Source organism: Histomonas meleagridis (genome assembly GCF_020186115.1).
Source record: "Histomonas meleagridis strain 2922-C6/04-10x chromosome Unknown scaffold_61, whole genome shotgun sequence".
NCBI classification, from domain to species: domain Eukaryota; phylum Parabasalia; order Tritrichomonadida; family Dientamoebidae; genus Histomonas; species Histomonas meleagridis.
Window position 1 is genome coordinate 2,303,492 of NW_027150931.1, and position 22,798 is coordinate 2,326,289.

General features: G+C 27.5%; 5 protein-coding genes across 5 annotated transcripts; 1 reads left to right on the forward strand and 4 right to left on the reverse strand.

Annotated features, from left to right (window-relative positions):
* Nucleotides 1-582: 582 nt before the first annotated feature.
* On the reverse strand, nucleotides 583-1,821 carry GO595_010725 (general transcription factor 3C polypeptide 5; the record flags this gene model as incomplete). The annotated part of the gene is made up of 1 exon (XM_067913436.1): nucleotides 583-1,821. The coding sequence occupies one exon, from the start codon at nucleotides 1,819-1,821 to the stop codon at nucleotides 583-585; it is 1,239 nt and encodes a 412-aa protein (XP_067769463.1).
* Nucleotides 1,822-4,864: 3,043 nt separating this feature from the next.
* GO595_010726 (Amino acid permease) lies at nucleotides 4,865-6,382 on the forward strand (the record flags this gene model as incomplete). The annotated part of the gene is made up of 1 exon (XM_067913437.1): nucleotides 4,865-6,382. One exon carries the CDS (start codon nucleotides 4,865-4,867, stop codon nucleotides 6,380-6,382), a length of 1,518 nt encoding a protein of 505 aa, XP_067769464.1.
* Nucleotides 6,383-6,581: 199 nt separating this feature from the next.
* Nucleotides 6,582-8,120, reverse strand: GO595_010727 (protein phosphatase 2C; the record flags this gene model as incomplete). The annotated part of the gene is made up of 1 exon (XM_067913438.1): nucleotides 6,582-8,120. One exon carries the CDS (start codon nucleotides 8,118-8,120, stop codon nucleotides 6,582-6,584), a length of 1,539 nt encoding a protein of 512 aa, XP_067769465.1.
* Nucleotides 8,121-19,854: 11,734 nt separating this feature from the next.
* On the reverse strand, nucleotides 19,855-20,778 carry GO595_010728 (zinc finger protein; the record flags this gene model as incomplete). Its single annotated transcript, XM_067913439.1, has 1 exon — nucleotides 19,855-20,778. One exon carries the CDS (start codon nucleotides 20,776-20,778, stop codon nucleotides 19,855-19,857), a length of 924 nt encoding a protein of 307 aa, XP_067769466.1.
* A 701-nt stretch (nucleotides 20,779-21,479) lies between these two features.
* GO595_010729 (uncharacterized protein) lies at nucleotides 21,480-22,232 on the reverse strand (the record flags this gene model as incomplete). The annotated part of the gene is made up of 1 exon (XM_067913440.1): nucleotides 21,480-22,232. One exon carries the CDS (start codon nucleotides 22,230-22,232, stop codon nucleotides 21,480-21,482), a length of 753 nt encoding a protein of 250 aa, XP_067769467.1.
* Nucleotides 22,233-22,798: the final 566 nt, after the last annotated feature.

The window sequence follows — 22,798 nt, forward strand, 5'->3', positions numbered from 1 at the left end:
TATTAACAGTTAACAGACCTGATTGTTTTTCTTCAGTATCCGATTTCAAACCCAAATATTCAAAATCACAAAACAATACATTTGAAAACTAAAAATAGAAATCAAATAAATTATATATATAAATTTTTTTTATAAAATGCATTAGTTACTCTAACTTGCCTCCACTACGAAAAATTTTTTATTCATTTTTTCCGATGATTTGAGTTTCTATGACATAATAACTAATAAGAATCTTATTATAAGAAATATTGAATTTAAGGGATATCTTATTATTTCTATATATAGATATGATTTGATTTGCCAAAGTATAAATTTTTTTCATTATCTCTTTCTAAATAAAACAAATAAGTAAATTTAAGATTAATATCAATTCCCTTATGTTTATGAAGTAATTTAGCTTCAGCTAATTCATTTTTAGCACTTTATCGATATAGACCAAAGATTTGAATGAATGTTTTATTCCAAAGAATTTTAATAATTTTTATTTCTATCTAACAGCAATATGTTTCATAATTTATATTATGAAACTAAAAATTATTTTTTTTAGTGAAAAGAAAAAATTTATTTAAACAAAATATCATTTTAATAAGAAAATATTCTTTCAAGTGATATATTACAAGTTTTCACAGTCATCAGCTCTATATAATCGTCGATAGTTTCCTTTCCATTTACGTCGAATATCTCCAATATCGACTGCGCTTGATTTAACAATTCGAAATCGAAGTCTTCTTCCTGAGCTATTTTCGGCTTATTATTATCCAATTCTTTTTGCACCATATCCCACGAAGTAATATCACTCATTATAATTGTTGGCGATATTGCTTTCTTATCGAGCATTATTCTTTGTAACTTTAAAGTGATAAATTTCCGAATGTTTTCAATCGATTGTTGCTTAAACCAGCCGAAAGAAAACGAGAAGCTATCAGATTGATGCGCGAGTTCTTCAGTTATTAAAGGCTCATTTAAATCGCAAAGTTGATAAGCATAGAATAGTCGATCGGGAAGTGCATTAGCTTTAGATGCATTTAATGGAAGGTTTTTGATCTTCTTTGAGACATATTTGTTTCCGCGATTTGTTCTTTTGATTAATTCTTGCGCATAGTCCCAATTTCGTAAGGATAAAATGATGGATTGTAACATACAATAGCTGTTGGTCATTAAGGGATTGATGCCATATCGCACCCAACACATTTGAAAGGGGCCGTCTTTGATGTGATATGCAATGACTGCAAGGCTGTGGAAGATTTGTGGGTTCTGCTCATTGAATTCTAATATGTTCCCACGCGTTTCATGGTTTTGATTAAGTTGATCAAATAAGGAATTAATTGTCCAAATTGGTCGTATATCAAATAATTCTTTGAAGATTTCAACAAACTCTGGAATGTATTCTGGTAATGGATTGGGTGGTGGAGGGCCATTGATCATAGCATGAAGATCGTTCTGATTAACAATCCAGGTACAATCGCCTCGCCACATTTTGGAGGTCTCACGTTGTTTGGAGTTAAAAAGACGTCGCTGAATATATTGGGCAGTGTAATGATAATTGTGTACAAAAATAGGTGGTGGAAGATATAGAAATGATTGTGGTGGAGGACATTCAACTGTGGGTTCATTAAGTGTGGATGCAAGTGGAGGAAGAAATTGAAAATCACTTGGCGAGGTAAACTTGTTTGTTTGAATTGATTTTCCGAGATATTCTGGGATGAGCTCAGTATCTATTAGAATTTTTTCCCCATTCCTAATGACGAATCTACGTACTGCATTAATACGTATAAGAATGCATGGATCAACAAGTTGCTCTGATTCGATTTTATGAGACATTTCATCATTGGGTCTAAATGAAAATTTTAATTTTGGTGTATCATTGCTCAACTGATTGTATATTTCTTTGCTTCCACCAAGTATATGTACTGCTCTTTCTACATTTTTTATGTACCCTGGAAACTCGACCCTATAAATATTCATCTGTTTTATTTCTTTCTGATTTAAACGTATTGGGGTACTCCAAAATTGCACTTTTCTTAGTTGTAAAGAAAACTGACACAAACAGATTTTTCTCTAAAGAGTTAATGTTTTCTTGGCTGTATTTTTGTTTTCTAACAATAGGAAATCTGATAAAGGATCTTTTAGACCAAATAGAAGTTTGTCTTCTGAACAACGTCAGGCTCAACTTAATGATGTGAACCAAAGATCAACATTAGGAGCAGGTGACCTTCGCCAAGCAGTCAAGCTTCCACCAGGTGGAAACATTGATGATTGGATGTCTCTCCATGTTGTCGAATTTTTCAATCAAATTAATTGCCTTTTTTCTTCTGTGATGAATTATTGTACATGCCCAGAAATGACAGCTGGCCAAGGATTTAAGTACTATTGGAAAGATGATAAAAAGAAGAAAACAGAATCTCTTCCTGCAAAAGAGTACATTAAAAACGTACTTTTATGGGTAGAATCATTTCTTGATGATGAAAAGGTCTTTCCAAGCAATCCAGACGTGCCATTTCCTCCTAATTTCAGGCAAATTGTTTCCAATATCTTCAAGCGAATCTTCCGAATATATGCGCATTTATATTATCATCACCGCCAGGACATGTCAACAGTAGGAATTGAATCCCACTTAAATACATCTTTCAGACATTTTGTTTTCTTTGCGCAAGAATTTAATCTCATTCCAGAAGATCAATATGAACCTTTGTTGCCAATCATTTCCAAACTAAAATAATGTAATTATATCACTAATTTTTATAAAATTTTATTTAATGTGTTTTCTTGGATTACTTTATTCCGTATATAACAATTTATTTTTTTCATGTTTTTTTATGTTCACAAATAAATTAATGTGTCTTCATTTGTTGTAAATTCACATATTGGCAAATGATATCATTGTTTTTAATTAGATCTTAATTAATAAGAGGGCATTTTCTCGTTATAATTTGCTTTAAAATTTTTAATTTCTTTTATCAACATAAAAAACAAAAGATGAATTTTGTAAAATTTTATTGGAGCATTTTTAATATGCAATTATTGTAATGCGAGCATTGAAATTAAATCATCAGTTAGATTTAAAGAGCAAAATGCATCATTCATTGAAATTACTGAAATACGTCTTGATTGAAGTGGGATTCCAAGGAAACCATAAATTTCCCTTTTATGCTCCAAATAAATACATGAAAAAGAATGTATTTGAGGAAGATAAAATATCCCATCTTCAGAAACGAGTCCATCGCTTATTGAAGTTGATTCTCCATCAGGAACAACATAAAAAATAAACCACTTTTTAGTTTTTATAGAGCACCCATATATTAGCGTCCAATAATCTTGTGTTAACCCACCAATATAAAATAAATATCCACCTGCTTTTATAAATCCAGCATTAAAAATGTTATATGGGCAATTTGAGTATGTAGGGATTGTTTTAAAACCACCTCTTTTTATGTTAATAATGGTAAGATTTGTACTTTGAGATCCACCATATAATATAATTCTACTTCCTAAAATAACAGATGAGCAGCCTAAATTATAAACAATATTTGAAGGAATTGCTGTCCATTTAAGTGTATCGAAATCCATAGAGTATAAATAGGAACCATTATATTCTTTCCCACTATCCCCAGCATAGATGTATAATTTTCTATCATAGATTGCAATACACCCTGATTGACAAGGAGGAGGTTTTGTTCCATACGTATTAATCATGATAACTTCACCAGTTGTTATATCTATTGTGTGAAGATCAGAATGATAATTATCATTTTCATCTTTTCCACCATAAACAACAAGATATTTATCCATAAGTGTTGCAATGGAAAACTTTCTAGGCGTTATTTCAGCTCCATATAATTTTAATTTCTCCCATTTTAATGTATCAACATTCAAACACCATACATCATTTGTACAAATATTTTTTTTGATTTTCCCATATCCTATAAAACATAAATGCAATTCTTTTGAATAAACTGTAAAGTGTCCAACTCTATGCTCAGGAACTTTCCCACTTATTCGAATTATAGACCATATTCCAGAAAAAGGAACTCTTACATCATTTGATTTGGAAAATTCCATATAATCATCAGAATCAGATTCTTCGTAAAAGTTAAATTTATACATATCATCATCATTCATCTTTATGAAATTCTCATTATTTTCAAGTATATATTTTCTTCTTAATCCAGATATTGAGTTTCCCATATTCCTTAAGTAACATGTTTTTTCTAAAAACCATTATATAATATATAAATAAATCCATTTTTAGACAAATTTTTCCAAGTTATGATATATTTAGTTGCTTTTTTATGAGAAAGGATTTAAAAAGGATATTATTATAATAGGTTCATAATATTAGATAATATCGTTGTGAGTTTCCATATAGCATAAATTTATATGAAAATTTTCATATTTTCTACTATACTTTAATTAACATAATTGAAACTTTATCATTCTCATACAATTTCATTGTTCAAATTAAAACGAATCAATATTCTTATCATTCATACCAATATAAATTGTCTCTTGATCAATAAGAAATTTGACCATTTGATAAACGAACATATCTAAGTGTTATTTTGAATATAACAATAAATTAATTTAACAAATTGAATTAACTTAAGCCATAACTTGATTGTGACTGGTGTGCTCAGAATTAGCAGCACTTCGATCGGTTTTAATAGAATTACATACAAAAAGTGTAATCGTTTATTTCATACGATTTTTCTTAGGAAGTAACCACCGTTGATATGAAAAAGTTATGATTTAACACAATAATTGACCGATCAAATGACATTTTTTGTTTCTCCATTTTTGAACCGCCATACCTAAAAAGTGAAATCTTCAAACCGTTCTCTATCGTTGCTTCTTCGACCAAAACAAAATGGAACCAGAACGCATTCCAAAGAATGAAGAACTTCGTAAAACAGTTTCAATTCCTCAGCTTGTTGCAATTGCTTTCCTCCTTGTATCTGGCGGACCTTTTGGACAAGAAGAAGCTATTCAAGCTGGTGGAGCCAAGTTAACTTTTATTGCAACAATATGCATACCATTACTTTACTCATTTCCTTTATCATTACTTTCAAGTGAACAAGCTACAAGAATGCCAGCATGTGGGGGTGCAATTGAATGGGGTACTATTTTAGGCAAATATCCATCCTGGTTTAATTCCTACACAAGATTTGTCAGAAGTGTTGTTGATAATGCGCTTTATCCTTCAATGGTTTGTAATTACCTTAAAGAACTCATTCCTCAATTAGACAAAATTCAGTGGCGCATTCTAACAGTTTTGTTGTCAAACATATTTTCGCTTGTTTGTAACTATACTGGTCTTGATACTGTTGGATGGGTATCAATCGTATTATTTATTCTCATTATTTCACCATTCGTTCTCTTTTTCATTTTCGCTACCAACAAGATGACTCCTAGCGCTGTTTTTGCTGATTATCCACCCGAAAGTGGAAAGCCGAACATTGCCCAATTAATATCCACCATCATATGGCAATGTTCAGGGTTTGACACAGTTGCAGCACTTTCCAAAGAAGTTCGTAACCCACGAGTTACATTTCCCATTTCCATGCTTATCACAGTATTTCTTGTAATTCTTGTATACCTTCTTCCAACCATTGCAGGCATATGTACTGAACCAGATCCTCAAAAATGGGGTGATACCACGTTTGCTTCCATTTCTCTAAAACTTCCGCACTGTTCGAGCGGTTGGTTAGAAAAGTGGATATCGTTTGCGGGCGTTTGTTCGTCACTTTCACTCCTTAACGTGGCCCTATCGTGCACTGGTCGAGAACTTTACGCCTCAGGCCGAATTGGCGCATTTCCCTTTTCGTCTTATCTAGGACGTCTTACTAATAACTGTAAGAAGGAACCAACACCAATGATAGGCATTATAGTTATGTCTGTTTTAACTATACCACTTAGTTTAATTGATTTTTCATCATTACTTCAATTAACCGGAATTACAACAGTACTTGCGCAATTGATACAAGTAGTTGTATTAATCTTTGCAAGGTACCCTAAGATTAATTGTGCTAAAAAGAATTTACAAATATTAGAATCACAAAATCAACCTTCAATGACAGATGAATTATTAAGCCAACAGCCAAATTATTCATCTAGTCAATATTTAACATCCGAATTTTCTGAATCTAAAAATCATGATAAATTTATAATTCCTGGTGGAATATTTTCTCTTTTAGGAGTATGCATTCCACTTGTAGGAGTTTCTGTTTTCTTACTTGCGATATCCAATTGGACAGATATTGTCTATTCATTTTCGGCAATTGTGGCATTCTTTGTGCTGAGGGGAATTTCACTCTTCTTTGAGTGGAGCATCAAAAAGTGCAAAGACTCAAAGCAAAACAAAATCGGAATGAAACAAATTGAGTAAATGTTTAAATGTCTGAAGATAAAACATTGTATGTAAAAAAGTCTTTAGACAACTAATAATATATTAATAAATGATGTGAAATAAAAGATAAACAATAAAATTTATAGATATATTTTTTCTGTTAATGATTAAATTCAAAATCGGTCATCTGTAAATGTGTTCGCGTTGGATTTCAGTTTTCTTCGCTTAATGTGCTGTGTTAGGAGCTGCTTACTTCTTCAGTAGTGCCATCAGTTGCTTCATTAGTTATTAGTGTTTTAACTTCATTATTTACTTCGTTTTCTTCATTTGTTTCATTATCCGAATAATTTCCGTTTTCGTTAATGATTATACTTTCTTCTGTTACTTTTTCATTTGGTTCTTTAGTTGTTACTGCATTGACTTCATTTGTGTCATTGCTTTCATTACTTATTTCTTTTTCTTCATTTGGTTTGCTATCCATATAATTCTTGTTAATAATTACACTTTCTTCATCTGTTTTTCCATTTTGCTCATTATTTACATTGTTACCTTCATTTGATGTACAAGGGCTTTCAGCGTTTTCATTAATTATTTCGTTTTTTTCATTATTTAATTCGTTACTTCCATTACTCGTTTCGCTTTCTAAATGAGAAATTTCATTTTGTTCACTGTTTAATTCATTATTTTCATTATTTATTTCATTATCAAAATGAGATATTTCATTATTTTCGCATATTATTTCGATGTTTTCATCATTTTCTATTTCAGTTTTTTCTTCCAAATCATTTTCATTTATATTTTTGTTCTCTTCTTTCTTTTCTTCTGATGATTGTGGATTTATTCCCAAATCAATTTCATCAAATTTTTCATTTTCATTTTGTTTCTTTTCATCTTCGATTTCTTTTAAGGTAAAACTTTCTTGTGAGTCATAATCACGTAATTTTTCTTCTTTAACACCAATTTTCTGCTTAAATTCTATTGATTCATTTTCTAAATAAACAGATTCTCCCTTAAATTCACTTTCATTTGATTCCATCCAAATTTGTTCTTCATTTTTTCTTTGATTTTGTTCAATATCTTCTTTATATTTAACATCTACAGCTATTACTGATATATTATCAGTACTATGAGCTGCATATGCATTATTTCTTATATTCAAAGCAAATTTATTTGCATTTTCGGAAACAACAGCAATTTCTTTTATCATTTCATTTGTTACTACATCGAATACTCCATCGCACGCAATTAATATCCATTTATCATCATCTTCTAAATCTATTTCTTGAATTACAGGTTCTGATGAAATTCCATCCACAGCAAAATCACCTATAGATCTTGAAACTCCTAAAATTCCTTTGGTTCTTCCACTAACAACAGTAGAACCAGCATCACGAATTCTTTCGAATTCAGCTCTTACTTCAGGTTTATGATCAACAGTTTGAAATCTAACGACACCATCATCTTTAATTATCAATATTCTAGCGTCACCTAAATGTGCTGTTATAATTTTATTCTTCTTTTTCAAGACAAGTGCAAGTGTTGATCCATCTTTATAATTACGCTTTTGGATTAACTCGTTAATTCTTGAGATACATTTAGATACAAAATTACTTGTAAATGCACCATATTGTGCAACAATTTTAACATATCTAAAAGCAGCAAAATATGATGTTCGACATCCACCATGACCATCAAACACTGCATAAGTAGAAATGTCATCTTTAATATTATTTCGGACAACTATAGAATCTTCCATATTATCTCTAATTCCACACATTTCAGAAAATCCGACACCAAAATTGGAATTAATGACTTTCACTATTGACTTTGTAAATAATTCGTTTTGATTTGTCATTAATTCTCTCACTTCTGGTATATCATCAATTGAATATATAATTCCTGTTTCATCAACATCAAGAATTTGAAGATTCGGAAACATTTCTTTCGTAATTTTATGTTTTAGATTTATATTATTTGATAACTTAAGTGATTTCAGATTTGGACAATTTATATTTGATGGAAAATCATTTAATTTATTATATGATAAATCAAGATCAATCAAAGATGGATAAGAAAATGTATCATTTGTTGATATATTATTAATGTCATTCATTGATACATCGATAATTGTAATATTTTTTGGTAATTTTGGAAATGTTTTTAATTTATTATCAGACGCATAAAGTTTAGTAAGGTTTGGAATGAATGGAATTTCAGTGATTTCATTACCAAATATTACAATTTCATTTAAGCTTAAACATTCCGTAACATTTGTGGGAAGTTGAATGAGATTACAATATGAACAATAAAGTCGAATTAATGTTTTAGGTAATTCGATATCGAAATTTATATTCGGGTTATTAGAGATATCAAATACTTCAAGTTTACAATTGGAAAAAGTTTCGGGTAATTTTCTTATGTCGTTTTTAGCTGCAGAGAAACATTTTAAATTTGGAAGTTCGAATATATGTTTTGGAATTGATTTTATTTGATTATATGAGATATCAATGAATGTTATAGTTTCCGGGAAATAGAGGTTATCAATAGACATAATATTATTCTTAGAAAATGTAATCTCTTCAATTACATTACCAGAAAAATTTGGAATATTAATTAAAAGATTATTATTTAATAGACATTTCTTAAGATGCGGCGTTTCACATTCAACTATTTCAGAAATCCGATTATTGTACGCTGAAAAATATATAATTGACTTGGGTAATGATGGAAAGTGTTCAATTAAATTGTGACAGACCTCAAAATAGTGTAAACCTTCGAAATAACCGACGTTTTCTGGTACAATTGAAATTTGATTATTACGAAAAGTGACTTCGCATATCGTTTCAGGTAAAATGGGAAATTGAATAAGAAAATTATCAGAGCAATTAAATATTTTAAGTTTTGGTGTGCATGTTGACATGTTCGGTAAAATACTAAGTTTATTCTTGGAGAGATCAAGAAACTCTAAATTAGGTAATTGAATAGTTGGTGATATTTCTGATATGTTATTTAAAACTAATGATAACTTTGTCAACGAATCAAAACTAACATCAAATCTGTTCATTCGATTGAAATCTATATTAAGATGCCGAATACTTTTTGGAAGTGTTGGAGCTTCTTCAAAACAATTTTGCGATAAATTTACATCTTGTAATTTGGGCATCGTAAGGTTCAGTGTTGTTAACTTATTACCTGACAATGTTAAGCGTCGAAGTTTCGTAAGTTTATTTGCTTCATGTGGAATAAATTTCAGATCATTATATGAGAAATCAAGTTCTCGAAGATGCTTATATGTTACTATTGTGTCAATCATACTCTGAGGAATCTCACTTAGTTTGTTGTTTGCTAATTCAAGGACTTTTGTTTTTCGCGCTTTTTTTGGAAGTTTTCGAATTTGATTATTATTTAGGTGCATTTTTTTGATGTTGTTATTTCGAATTCGATGGGGAATTACGGTTTCGATTTCTTGCCCTTTTACATCGAGATCTTCTTCATGGGGATCAAAAACTGGGCGGGAGTCTTGTGCTCCCATTGCTTCTGCCAAAATTTTCGGCATTCAATTTTCAAAGGTCAATTTGATGAAGTGGGTGATACATTGAAATTGCAATCTTCCAATTTCTCAATTCTTTGAAAACGCAAAAAACAACGAAAAGCTATCGTTTGCCAAAAAAAAGGGTTTCAACAGTTACTATTCTTGATTTTCTTGATTTTATTTTATGAAATACACTACATCAAATAAGTTATCGAAATGGGAAAAAACAACTAAAATTAACTCGATTGAATATATCTCATAAAATAGATATATTAAAAATTATGAATGATTTAAAATACGAAAGCATTTAATAATTTTTTTAATCAAGATATTTGAATTTAAAATTTATTAATACCGTTTTGTTTCAATTTTTTTTTCACTCTAGTTGTATGCCAAAAAATTCAGAAATATAATGCAATTTACACTATTAAAGCATATCTGTATTTCGAGATTATATATATTAATACATTTGTAATGATGTTTCCAATAATTTTTTGTTGAAGTTTTTCTTATAATACACTTTATAATATTATTGTTTTTATGTATTTATATTTTGCTTTGCGAATATATTTATTATAATGTATATTGTGATTTTGTTGATTTTCATATGTTTGAGTGTTTACATCAACACTTTTGGTAATTTTCTTTTTAGTGTTTACTGAGAAAAATTTAATCTTCGAGTTGATTTTGATTATTAGCAATATACGCTTCATTTCCATTTCTTATTGAAAATGAAGATTTGATGCTTACAGAAGAAGATTTTGTTTGAAAATTTTCGTTTATACTTTTTTCACAAGTAAATTTACTATTTCTGTGTAACCTTTTTCTTGTGCAATTTGAATTGAAGTAAAATATTATTAAAACATATTCCAAATTATTAAAACATATTACAAATTATTAAAACATATCCAAAATTATTCAAATGAATATTTTTTGCATTAACATCAATTCCTTTATCTAAAAGTAATTTTACTATTTCTATATTATTATTTTTAACTGATATATGAAGTGCTGTTTCAAATTATTAAAACATATTACAAATTATTAAAACATATTATAAATTATTCAAATGAATAGATTTTGCATTAACATCAATTCCTTTATCTAAAAGTAATTTTACTATTTCTATATTATTATTTTTAACTGATATATGAGGTGCTGTTTCAAATTATTAATACATATTTTAAATTATTAAAACATATTATAAATTATTAAAACATATATAAAATTATTCAAATGAATATTTTTTGCATTAACATCAATTCCTTTATCTAAAAGTAATTTTACTATTTCTATATTATTATTTCTAACTGCTGTATGAAGTGCTGTTTCAAATTATTAAAACATATTTTAAATTATTAAAACATATTCCAAATTATTAAAACATATTATAAATTATTCAAATGAATATTTTTTGCATTAACATCAATTCCTTTATCTAAAAGTAATTTTACTATTTCTATATTATTATTCTTAACTGCTGTATGAAGTGCTGTTTCAAATTATTAATACATATTTTAAATTATTAAAACATATTCCAAATTATTAAAACATATTATAAATTATTCAAATGAATATTTTTTGCATTAACATCAATTCCTTTATCTAAAAGTAATTTTACTATTTCTATATTATTATTTCTAACTGCTGTATGAAGTGCTGTTTCAAATTATTAAAACATATTATAAATTATTAAAACTTATTATAAATTATTCAAATGAATATTTTTTGCATTAACATTAATTCCTTTATCTAAAAGTAATTTTACTATTTCTATATTATTATTTCTAACTGCTGTATGAAGTGCTGTTTCAAATTATTAAAACATATTATAAATTATTAAAACTTATTATAAATTATTCAAATGAATATTTTTTGCATTAACATCAATTCCTTTATCTAAAAGTAATTTTACTATTTCTATATTATTATTTTTAACTGCTATATGAAGTGCTGTTTCAAATTATTAAAACATATTCCAAATTATTAAAACATATTCCAAATTATTAAAACATATTATAAATTATTAAAACATATTTCAAATTATTAATACATATTTCAAATTATTAAAACATATTTCAAATTATTAAAACATATTTCAAATTATTAAAACATATTTCAAATTATTAAAACATATTTCAAATTATTTAAACATATTTCAAATTATTAAAACATATTTCAAATTATTAAAACATATTTCAAATTATTAAAACATATTTCAAATTATTAAAACATATTACAAATTATTAAAACATATTATAAATTATTAAAACATATTACAAATTATTAAAACATATTTCAAATTATTTAAACATATTTCAAATTATTAAAACATATTTCAAATTATTAAAACATATTCCAAATTATTTAAACATATTTCAAATTATTAAAACATATTTCAAATTATTAAAACATATTACAAATTATTAAAACATATTTCAAATTATTTAAACATATTTCAAATTATTAAAACATATTTCAAATTATTAAAACATATTACAAATTATTAAAACATATTATAAATTATTAAAACATATTACAAATTATTAAAACATATTTCAAATTATTTAAACATATTTCAAATTATTAAAACATATTTCAAATTATTAAAACATATTCCAAATTATTTAAACATATTTCAAATTATTAAAACATATTTCAAATTATTAAAACATATTACAAATTATTAAAACATATTTCAAATTATTTAAACATATTTCAAATTATTAAAACATATTTCAAATTATTAAAACATATTCCAAATTATTAAAACATATTTCAAATTATTAAAACATATTTCAAATTATTAAAACATATTACAAATTATTAAAACATATTATAAATTATTAAAATGAATTCTTTTTGCATTAACATCAATTTCTTTTTTTCAAAAATATATTTCACAAGTTCGATATTATCAGTTTCTGAAGAAAATAATAAAATATTTTTTGGAATTTGATTATTTTGAAGGAAATATTTAACAAGATATAAATTTCCATTTCTTGCTGATTCATTTATATTATCAGCATTAACATTAATTCCTTTTTCTTCAAAATATTTTAGAATTTCATAATTATCTTTTTTAATACAAATACTTACCAAATAATTAGTTCTATCTCCAGGCGTTTGAAGCATTGACTTTGGTCGTATTTCTTCTAATTTGTTTTCATAAATATATTTAAAGACATCATTTCGATGAAATTCTATTGAAGCTTCATATGCACCTTCAAATGTTGAATGATTTTGTTCACACAAATGAATAATTTCTTCATTTCCACCTGCAACTGCATATTTACCTGTGTTATTTACATTCACATTATTCATAAGTAAATATTTAAAACATTTAACAGATCCAAAAAATGCTGCATAATCAATTAATGTAACATTCTTTTGATTAATAAATGAACATCTTTCATAAAGTGATGGCATAATAAATTGATTAAAATCAAAATTTGTTTGTGATGATATTTCTTGAAGTTTTTCAATTTCATCATTTCGAATTATTTTTGATATTTCATTTGGATTATGTCCTTCTTCAATTAGTTTCTTATGAAGCTCCCAATCATTCTTTGATAGTTCTTCATAATGATCAAAAAAGTATTTTAGTATTGGATCATTTATATCAGAATCAAATGCTATGTAGATTTGGTTTTCTTCTTCTGTTTTATAATGAGAAAAATATTTTGAATAAATATTTTTAGTGATATTTTTATCAATTAAATTTTGTTCAATTAGTTTCTCAAGTAAATAATATGATTCTTGTGTGTTGATTTCAGTTATACGTTTGATAAAAATTGAAATTAGTTTATAGACAATTTGATTATTTTCTTCTTCTTTCGTTTGAAGTGTTTTTAAAAAATTTAAGTAAATATCAAATTCATGTTTTAGTGATGAAAATGCATTATAAACCATGTTACTTATAACAACATTAAATGTATGGGGATAATTTGAATCGAATAATTCCAATACTTTTTTAATGGATGGCTGCATATTTTCTTCGGTTAAACTGAATATAGTTTTCTCAAGCTCAATTAAGAATTTCAAGCTGGTTGATAAATCATTCAAATTTTTATCTCCTGTGTTTATTGTATTGATATCATCACTAGGCATGTGCATTGGCGAAGCTGTATTCTAAAATAAAATGAAACCAAGCACACATTGTCTAAATTTGAATACTTTTAGAATCTGAAGTTTATTCTGAATCATTCAATTTCTGAGTAATATATTCAAAAAGTGGGAATACAGAGGATAATCGGTCGTTCAAAGCCGATATGAAAAGTGATTTGGTATGTTATTTATGGATCGAACTGAGAAAGTATAGATTTTTCGACCGTTAAAAGTACGCTAAGACCGTTAAGATCCATTTATTTCCAAAAAAATGAAGCGTACAAACCGAAGACCATTACCTGGAATGTCCAAAATGGAACTACACGAGACCCTATCAGATTATTTCTCAGAAACAGATCCTAGGGTACCCATCTTCCGACAGAATTTTCATTTTTTTGTTTCCACTCTAAATAATCAAATATTCGAAAAGTGAATCTGTCACTTTTCATTTTTTCAAAATGAAGCACAATTTAGAGGAAGTCCCAATTGAGAATTGAGAGATTTGAATGGTTAACTTACATGACGACGAAATTAATAAATTCCTTCAATTTTTAGTCTTGTTTCCCCATATTATTCTAATATATAAGAACAGAACAGACGGTTGACACTCTAACCGTAATTTCTCCTCAAAAACAATCATTCAATTTCATCTATCGGAGCGGCTCCCAGTTTTAACTATAAAATTTCGGTTATTTTTTCTGATGTTTATTCTTTACGTGTATCGTCATTCAATATTGAAAACTTTATTATTAGAAAAAGTTCCATCTTCAAATTAAATGATTTACTTACGCACTTTTTCCTTCTTATTGTTCGTTCTGGCCATTTTTTACTATATCATGTCAACCTCGGGGGTGCGGTCTAAACGGTCTCCCCAAGGTTTGTTTTTTTTCCAAGAAATCTCGGTGGTTGAATGTAATACATACAATTAAAAATAAACAATACCTCTACCTAATGATGTACTATTTATTTATTGAAATATTAAGGTTTTTGATAAAATATGACAAATAATCAAATTTTATATTAAAATAAGATGAAAAAAATCGTTCTATTACATTTTTACAAATTCTAAAGTTCTATTGGGGTCCAAAAATCAGAATCTTTCAATAATGCGGGGTTATAATTGATGTTGTGTCTCAGCTTTGTACTTTGGTTTGTGTTTTGTGTTTATCTTTATTTATTGAGATAATGTTGTTTAATATCTTAAAATCCGATTAAAACTCATTGAAAAAAGCATAAAAGTCAAAATAAGAAAATAGGTTTTGAAATATATTTAATCCGTAATTATATAGATCAAATCCAATTTATCATTAGTGAAAAAATTACATGGATGTATAAATTATATAAACAGAGTATAATATTAATATTTATTGAAATGTGTTCGCGAATTACATTTGAAATTTTCATCTTCAAATCTTCAATATCTTTCTATCATTTGATTTTGATTTATTTTGCAATTATATATTTGTAATTTATTTTGTTTTATCACTTATATTCATCCCTCTCGATTCATTTGAAATTTTTTTATTTTGAATGCAATTTAATCGATTTGAATTCAATTTTTTTGCTAGCGGGATACCCTGTTTTTCTGCCTGTTTGTAAACCTTTCAATTTTGGGTATTTACTTTTGTCTGAGGGGTATTTTGTTTTGCACGCGTCACTTTTTCGATACTTTGTTGATGAGAAAAAAAATTTTGCGGAAAAGTCTATTTGACAAAAATGTTGTATTTTATTTAAAAGAACAACTATTTTAATATTCGACTAGATGCTTTGATAAGTGCTGTTTGAAATAACATAATAAGTTTCCAGAAATGATTTTAAAATTTCAATTTATTTAAATAAAATTTAAACAAAACAAATCAACATTTTCAGCATTAATGTCAAGTCTTTTCAACAATATTTTTATTATTTCTGAATTTTCATTTTCAGATGCTTTCATCAATGATGTTTCAAAAAATTTAAACTGTTTCCAAATATTATTTTTACACAAGAAATGATCAAAACAAAAACAAAATAAAACATATAAATATCTTTAACGGTAATAACTTTTTGTTGAAGAAGTATTTCAATTATTTCCAGATAATTTTCTCTAATTGTAATACTGTTTTAATTGATATATATATATAATTTTTAAATTTTATTAAGGAATATTAAACTCGATATATAAACATACATCTATAGCATTAATATTAATCCCTCTTTGATTAAGAAAATATTCAATAAGTTCTTTATTTTCTGAATATATATTCTGCTAGCAGATACTAAAATGTTTTTAATACGCTTAGCATTTTGAAGAAAATACTTTAAAAGATAAATCGTTTTTAAATAATTCAGGCATATTTCAATTTCATTCCTTTGTGATAAAAATGCATAAAAAACCAAATTACTTATTATTAAATTAAATGAGTATGGAAAATATGTATCAAACAGTTCCATTGTTTGTTGAATTGCTTTGTCAAAACTTTCATTTGTTAAGTTAAAGATGATTTTTTTTAGTGCAACGAGCATTTAGATAGTTAAACATGCATCTTTGATGAAAATTTTCATTCTCAAAATTGTATTTGTTCAAAATCAAACTGAAATTGTGACCAATGACAAAATATTTGCATATTGATAATTTTACAGCAATTCAAAATTTGCAGAATTTGCCATTTTAATTAAAATTTTCCATGGAAAATTTTAGGATTTCATTTTTATAAATGGGAGGACTCCCATCTGAGCCAGAGAAAATCATGTATTCATCAGAAGCAGAAGATATTGCCAAAAAATATTCTGTCTTATCTGCTGGTGAGTTGATGCAATATTGGAGTAATCGCAATTTTTGCTTATCAAGTTATCATAAATCTATGGCAAATGCTTTCTTCACAAGAGCAAATGAATTAAGAGATCTAGGTTTATAAGCATATATATGTACAGAAAAACGCTCGTTGGGTAATTATATTGTTTTATGCATGTCTTTTAAATAAAAAATTTCATACAATTTTTTATCATGAAAGTATGTTAATTGTATTATCGGGATAATTAATATCATGATGATAACTTACTATTGATAATATTTAATCTGATTAGTGAAATCGACACTTAAATATTCAAAAAAAAAGATTCAAAAAACAGAGCGAAATTTTTATTAAAATAGCCCAGAAGCAGCAAAACGAAAGAAAAATCAATGGGTTTACTTTTGCATTAGGGGTATTTGTTTTTGCAGACGGTTTGTAAACTTCTCAATTTCGGATGTTTTGCTGACCTTATAAAAGCAATTGCAACGAGCTGTATTTAATTCATATTGCGTTTTTTGTTTTTTCTATCTTATTTTCTTGGATTCTAAATTTGTTTCAGAAAATATATTATCACATTATTAAATGGAATTTGGCATATTAATTTCAGGATTGAATTTTGCATTCATGATGATTTATTCATCATTTTTCTTAATTTTCTTCCTTTTCTTCTTCTTTCTCAATTTCTTCTTTTTCAAGACCATGCATATATAAGGAAAATTTATAAAAAGAACGATTTTTTCATCTTATTTTATTATAATATTTAATTATCTGTCATATTTTATCAAAAATCTTAATATTTCTATAAACAATGAGTACATCATTAGGTAGAAATATTGTTTATTTTTATTCGTAAGTATTACATTCAACCACAAGATTTTTTCGACAAAAATTCCTAGGAGACCGTTTATGCATTTATCGAATAATCGTTTTCTATTTAATTTAGTGGACCCCACCTTTAAATAATATTTTCTTTTCTTTGTTAAATTTGGATACTTTGAATATTTTATAATATCCCTACAAATCAATTTTTTATAATAATATGAATAATGGTTATTCTAATTTTAATAGTATAATAATTTCTTTCCTATTATATATCAATTATATAGATGTACATTGACTCTCATGTTGATTGATGCATTATCCTTTTTGATCTAATAACAAAATAATCATATTAAACTTTGATTTTAATTTCTATATATGGATTAACATTCCTTCTTACATTATTTATATTATCTCTTACAGAAACTTGACTTATTAAAAATACAGATCACGATCGAAATTGGGTGATTAATGTTATGTTTCAGAATTATATTCGGAAATTATCCAAAACATTCAAGAAAGCACTTATGAAACCATCTAATAATGGTAATTTAGAAATAGTTAAATTAAAATGATGGGTTTAACCATTTTAAATAAAAAGTGTTTGATCCTCAAAAAATTAGAAAAATTGATTATTTATTTTTGGCTTTTCCCTTTTTGCTCGAGTGATATGAATTATTTTTCAGATATTAACTTCAATCATCGAATCATTTATGATATTTTGTTTTTATTATTTTTGATTTCGTGAGTAATTTTTAGTTAGAATATTTATGTTTTCCAAATACAAAATATCATATTATTAATTATTGTTTTCTCGAAGTTAATTAAATAGACATGTAAATTATATCATTAATTAATATTAAAATTAGATCAATTATTTTCTCAATAATTTTGTAAAAAATATTCGTTGGCGGAGACACTTTTTGAGCAAAAAGTGGCATTACTTGTTGATCTTCAAGAACTGATATAACCATCTGATATAACCATGTGAATTCACATTCTACGCCATCAGAAGATAGATAATTAAAATTCATTAGCTTTTTCTCCAACTTCTATGAAACCGAAATATGACATTTTGTTCCATTTAAATTTGAATGTATTATCAATATCTAAAAATGGGTACTCAATTAAAACTGGGTACCGTTCGATTGAAAATGTTAGTGAACCGTTTCGAGATGCCCCACGTATCGTTTCATTCAAAAGTTGATGGCGGTTAACTGGGTACCCATCTCCACATTCATTACACATCTTTCAACGTTTGGAGTGTTCAAAAAAGAGATGTTGAGAGTAACATCAAAATATAATAAAGAAACAATTATAGATCGAATTGCAAGGGGATTGAAATCAATCGAAAAAGCAACGATTTCAGAAAACAATCGTTTAGCATTTGAAATCGATGGTTTTAATATTGATCAATTTCTCCATATATCCCGAACGAGAATTAATCAACGGAGAATTTTTGAGAGAAAAAATGGACAAGTATGGGTTCATTGATAATTATGACTATGAAGGTTCAGGTGAATTTGGATAAGACAATAAAAACAATTTTGTTTTATTTTGATCTTTCTAACTCGAATAATCAGATAATTTTCATAATTTATAAAAAAATACATCATCAATGAGAGAAAATTATTATTTTCGAAAAAAACATTAATATGCTCACAAAAAGTGATGTAGGTATATTCAAAAATCTAAATTCATAGAAAAAAATTACAAAGACATCTACTAAATAATTCTTAGGATATTGAAAATCGTAAATTTGAAAATCATGATAATAATATATATTAAATTAAAATTATTAATATTTATGTTATTACTTGATTTCTTCTGATGAATTTCGGAAAAATTTTTCCGAGTAAAATTATATAGTGTTTCTATTTTTCAATGCTTTATTATGAGTTTTTAATGAGTTTACTTGATCCAAAAATCTATTAGAATAAACTATTAAATTGTTTCCAAACAAACTGGTTGTAAAAAATCAGGGGGGCATTCAGCATTTTTTGATCGGTTTTGATAGAATCACGTTCAAAAAGTGAAACCGATACTACCGATTTTTTTCCACCAGTTATAACAGTTAACTGTTTTATTCAATTTTCAGTGAAAAAATTTCGAAAAAATGCGCGATAACAAAATGGGTTTCTGAATATGTTACTTTTTCAGCTTCAGGTTCTTTCAGGAGCTTTGACAAAATGTTTCGAACATATTTTGGCGATTTCTGAAATGTCTCATTTTATTTTTATGAAAAAATATGTTTCCAAAAGCTTCAACGGGATAAATATTTAATCAAAGTCTTCAAGCACCGTCAGCAAAGGATCAGACGGTATTACCGGTATCAACAGTTCCTTATCGTCAACAAACTGCGGCAAATTGTTTGGAACCTTCGAATCATGTAAATGTATATGTTCGGCATAATTACCTAACACAGGCTGCGCACACACGAAACATCTTTTCTCATTTTTCATTTTTCGTGCGTAGTTAACGAACCTTACCAACTTATAAAAATCGCCTCCGACCGCATTCTTTATCTCGTTCATGTAGAATCCATGGTAGCGCCTCATGTGCATAATTGTTTCGCGCGGAGAAAACGAAACTAAGTCGCAAATGAGGCATTTTGTTTCTTCGCCTTCACTGAGATCTCCGAAATCTTTAAGCCCTTCTTCGATAGATTCGGGACCACCTTCTGCATCGCCATCTTGTGCTATGTCTTGCCATTTCTTACCTTCTTCGAGATAATTGACCATATAAAACTTATCGTAATATCGAGAATCTGGAATTTTGTCATGTGGCTTCTTCTTCATGTGAGCACGAAGAAGATGTGGCTTATCAAAGTGTTGGTCGCAGTGAATACAACGGTTGCTGTTGATCTTTGAGCGAAGATGATTAATTAAATCTTCGATGTAAACAAGATTTTGTGGACGACCAGGGTTAAAACGATGGACTTCAAAGAGCCACTGAAGATATTGATGCCATGTGCCACTAAAACTGTCCTTGCAAAAGAGACATGGAATATTATCGATTTTGGTTGTTCGTTCATATTCGTGTTGTGCCATTGTGCGATCTAAAAGCATCTTGTGAAGTAGCCTACGAAGAGATTTTTCTTCAGGGCTTGTTGGATCAATCGTTTGTTTGACACTTCCATAAATTTTGGCTTCGATAAGTGGTGGAGAATGGATACGCCAATCTTGGAGGTAGCTTGGAAGCATTGCTAGAGATGAAAGATTGGAAATTACAAAATTATGTTGAGTATTCATGTGGTTCAAGCATTGAAGAGGATCATTGCTTTCAAAGGAACAAAAAATACATGGAAATACATCTGTTGGAGAAAACTTTCCAATGCATCCTTCTAAATCTTGTGCAATTAAATTTGATATTGCATTTCGATTCGACATGATATGAAGTCGAATTGTCTGACCATTTAACTCGTGTCAAAACCGTCATTCAAAGGACACAACTGTTGTCATGCTTTTTGGTGTTTAACCCTAAAAAAGGAAATTTAATGTTAAAAAGTTTTATATCCACTTTCTCCAGCAAATCTTTATGATAATTATAAATAATAACTGTAGAAAAATTGTAAAAAAAAAAGGAAACTGAAGAGAAATAATCGAAACGATAAGCCAGTTTTTAATATAAAATAAACGTCCGATGTATAGTATACGATCAATTTTCACTCAAATTTATCGATTTCACGAACCCCAAAAAAATGCAAAAAATCTCAATAAAACAGAATCACCTAATTAATAACAATATCCATGCAATGAATAATTTAACTTAATCTTATAATAATTTGAAAGTTTACTAAATGTATGAACATTAATGTTTCATATAATATCACATATTTACAATTCATTTACTTTTCATTCATTTTGTGGGTTGGATTTTAGATTTATTCATATAGTAAATGCAATTATTCAATTACTAACTTCAATGATTTTACGTATGCAGTATACTTGTCCTTTTTAGCTTTGTCAGTTGTGTTTTCTATAAGCAATTTCCAAGCTTCAGTGTCTTTTTCATTCATTGTGACGCATCGGCAAAGTTGCTTGATTGCAATGTCATTTCTCTTCTTTTGAGTTTCTTCATCGTCACTGTTTATCATGAGGCGGTATTTTGCAGCATTTTTATAGTATTCACTGCAGTTTGGATCAATTCCAATTGCTTCATCAAAACAAAAAGTAGATCTTTCATATAACTTTTCTTTGGCATAGAGCTCCCCAAGCCTTCCCCAAGAAAGGTCATCTTTCCAAAAGTTTTCTAAGTGTTGAACGTAAAATCCAATTAACTCTATGTTATCCTTTGATCGTGACTTTAACCAAAGAACAGCCCTTGAGTATATGATATTGTCAGGATGCTTCCCAGCCCAGTCTTCAATTTGTTTTTCAATATTTCCATTTATATCTTTTTCATTTTGAATTTGAAGAATCCACTTTAAAAGCATGTATGGTGGTGATTTATCATGTTTGTCTCTTAGTCTAGATAATATTGATCTAGATTTTGCTTGTGTATCTTCATCATCGCTCATAGCAAAGAAAAGTCCAACGCAACATTGAGCTTCATCACTTAGCTTAGTAACGACTTTTGAGCATTTTTCAGCAAGTTCATCATTTGGAAATCCAGAATATTTTTGGATTTCTTGCTCGAGGGTTTTCAATGGTTCCATCTATTTGGCTATGTCACTTTTCAAACCCCTTTAAAGGGCAAAAAATTCAATGTAACGAATAAAATCAACACAATAATGGAAGGTGAAACCGCTTCATGCGATCAAATGCTATTCATTTGACTAAAACGATAGCTTTGAACAGCCAAAAAGTCTTTTTTAGATAAAGCTCTCAAAATATTGGTTGAGTTAAACCGAAAATAAACTAGGCAAACAAATTCAAAGTGATGTAACTTTAAAAAACCTATTTTTGAAATGGAGAAAAAATTCAACACTTCAAAGTCATTTTGCTTATATGAATAGTGATAATGTAGATATGAAAAACCAAGCAGCCCAGGAAATTATCAAAAAGATTTCCAATCAATTCGTTGATTCAATTCAAGTTTAGCTTTAATGATGAAAAGCAATAATTTTACAAATCAAACAAGACATATCTCAGCAATAAGATTGTATAAAATTCTTATATAAAATTTAAGAACTCAATATCAAATCGTTGAATAAAGAATTAAGTGCACTTAATAATATTAACGAAAATATCATTGAAGCACAAAGTATTGATCCTATTATAT